This window comes from Chlorella variabilis (genome assembly GCF_000147415.1).
Source record: "Chlorella variabilis unplaced genomic scaffold CHLNCscaffold_15, whole genome shotgun sequence".
Lineage (NCBI taxonomy): Eukaryota > Viridiplantae > Chlorophyta > Trebouxiophyceae > Chlorellales > Chlorellaceae > Chlorella > Chlorella variabilis.
The window spans coordinates 1,147,953-1,149,422 of NW_005435073.1; the positions used below are offsets into that span (position 1 = coordinate 1,147,953).

General features: G+C 62.7%; 1 protein-coding gene across 1 annotated transcript in view; it reads right to left on the bottom strand.

Annotated features, from left to right (window-relative positions):
* Positions 1-3: 3 nt before the first annotated feature.
* Positions 4-1,470, bottom strand: part of CHLNCDRAFT_136239 (hypothetical protein) — a gene marked incomplete at both ends in the record, with an annotated part of 5,782 nt that continues 4,315 nt past the window's right edge. The window contains 2 exons of the mRNA XM_005846141.1: positions 4-51; positions 257-653. Of these exons, the coding sequence (XP_005846203.1) occupies positions 4-51; positions 257-653 (445 nt within the window). The remainder of the gene's footprint in view (positions 52-256; positions 654-1,470) is intronic.

The window sequence follows — 1,470 nt, forward strand, 5'->3', positions numbered from 1 at the left end:
CACCTTGCCGTCAGCACCAGCTGCCAGCTCGGTGGGTGCGTTGTAGGCCAGCTGCAGGAAAGGCAGCAGAGCAGCAAAGGAGGACCAGGGGAGTGCGCGGCGTGAGGGAGGGAAGGAGGGATAGATGGAGAGGAGGGCAGCGCCACCTTGGCCGTGCCGCACCCCCCGTGCTTGCTGCGATGCATCCGGTTGCTGCCTGATGCAGAGCACTCTCCAGTTGGTCTGGCGGCATCATTGCACCCCTTGTATCACTCACATGTGTGTACAGCTTCTCCACACCGCTGAAGCCAGTCGCCCGCTCGTGGTGCTCCTTGATCACTCGGGGCAGCTCCTCGAGCGGCACCACGGGGCACCACCGCCACTCTCCGCTGCGCTTGACGCAGCGGCACAGGATGTCCTGACCGCCAGCGCCCTTCAGCACCTGGAAGAACTGCAGCACCTTCTTGCTGTAGTTCTTGGCGCCGCCCTGCACTGCCGCCCCCCCTCCCGCACCCCGCCGCCGCCGGCCTGAGGGCGCCTGCTGGTCGCCCTGCTTGATCCGGATGATGCCCTCTACATCTGACTTAGTGAGAAACACATTCTTGGCGCCGTTTTGGCGCCGTTCTAAGGCATAAAGGATGACAGGTTGGTTCATAATTTTAAATTTGCGGCAGCTGCGGGGTGCGGGAGGGGAGAAATAGAAGCCTTAGAGACTCTGAAAGGCGAAGGAAAGGGAGGGATCGCGGGAGAGAGCGTGCCTGATGAGCCAGACGAATCGGGGGAGGTGCCACATCAGCGGGCAACACCTGCGCAAGCAGAGACCGCCAGTTTCGTGACTCGCGTTGGGGACCTTGGAGGGCCGTTTCTCGCGCTCCCCTGAAGCCCAATTGGCCACCAGCAAGGCCCGCACCTCATACGCAATGCCTTCCCGCGTCGTGGTGGGTGTCCGCTTGACCGGCAGCGCCAGTGGGATCGGAGTGCCCTCCATCTCCGGCTGCCAGAATTAATGGAGAGGCTGAAACATGGAAAGCGAGGAGAGGCGCACGCAAGTGGAGCAATTCACCGCCGCCACGCTGGCGGCGCCGGCACCTTTGGCGCCAGAGTCTCTCCGCATCCCCACACTGTCCTTGGCACCTGCCGGCTGCAATTGCTTAATGGTTTACACTGCTGCACACCGATGGGGGCAACTGATCAGTGCTCAAAGGTGGGGTGGGTGGGAGGCAGGTACTTTACTGGTTTGCTGCGAAAAGGGGTACACCCGGCAAAAGGGTTTTGATGTACAACAACGCAAGCAACATGCGGCGGGACCGATGTTGCTCTTCACTGAAGGGATGCAGTTGGTACAGCTAGGAGCGGCAGCACACACACACACGGGGGTGGGGGGGCAGCCAGAGGGGGGCAGGTGGCCGGCGCGCGCACGGGCGCGGCGCGCTGTGCAAGCCAGAGGCTCGCGATGGCCACGCCCCCTCCAGCCGCCGAATAAAATAGTGG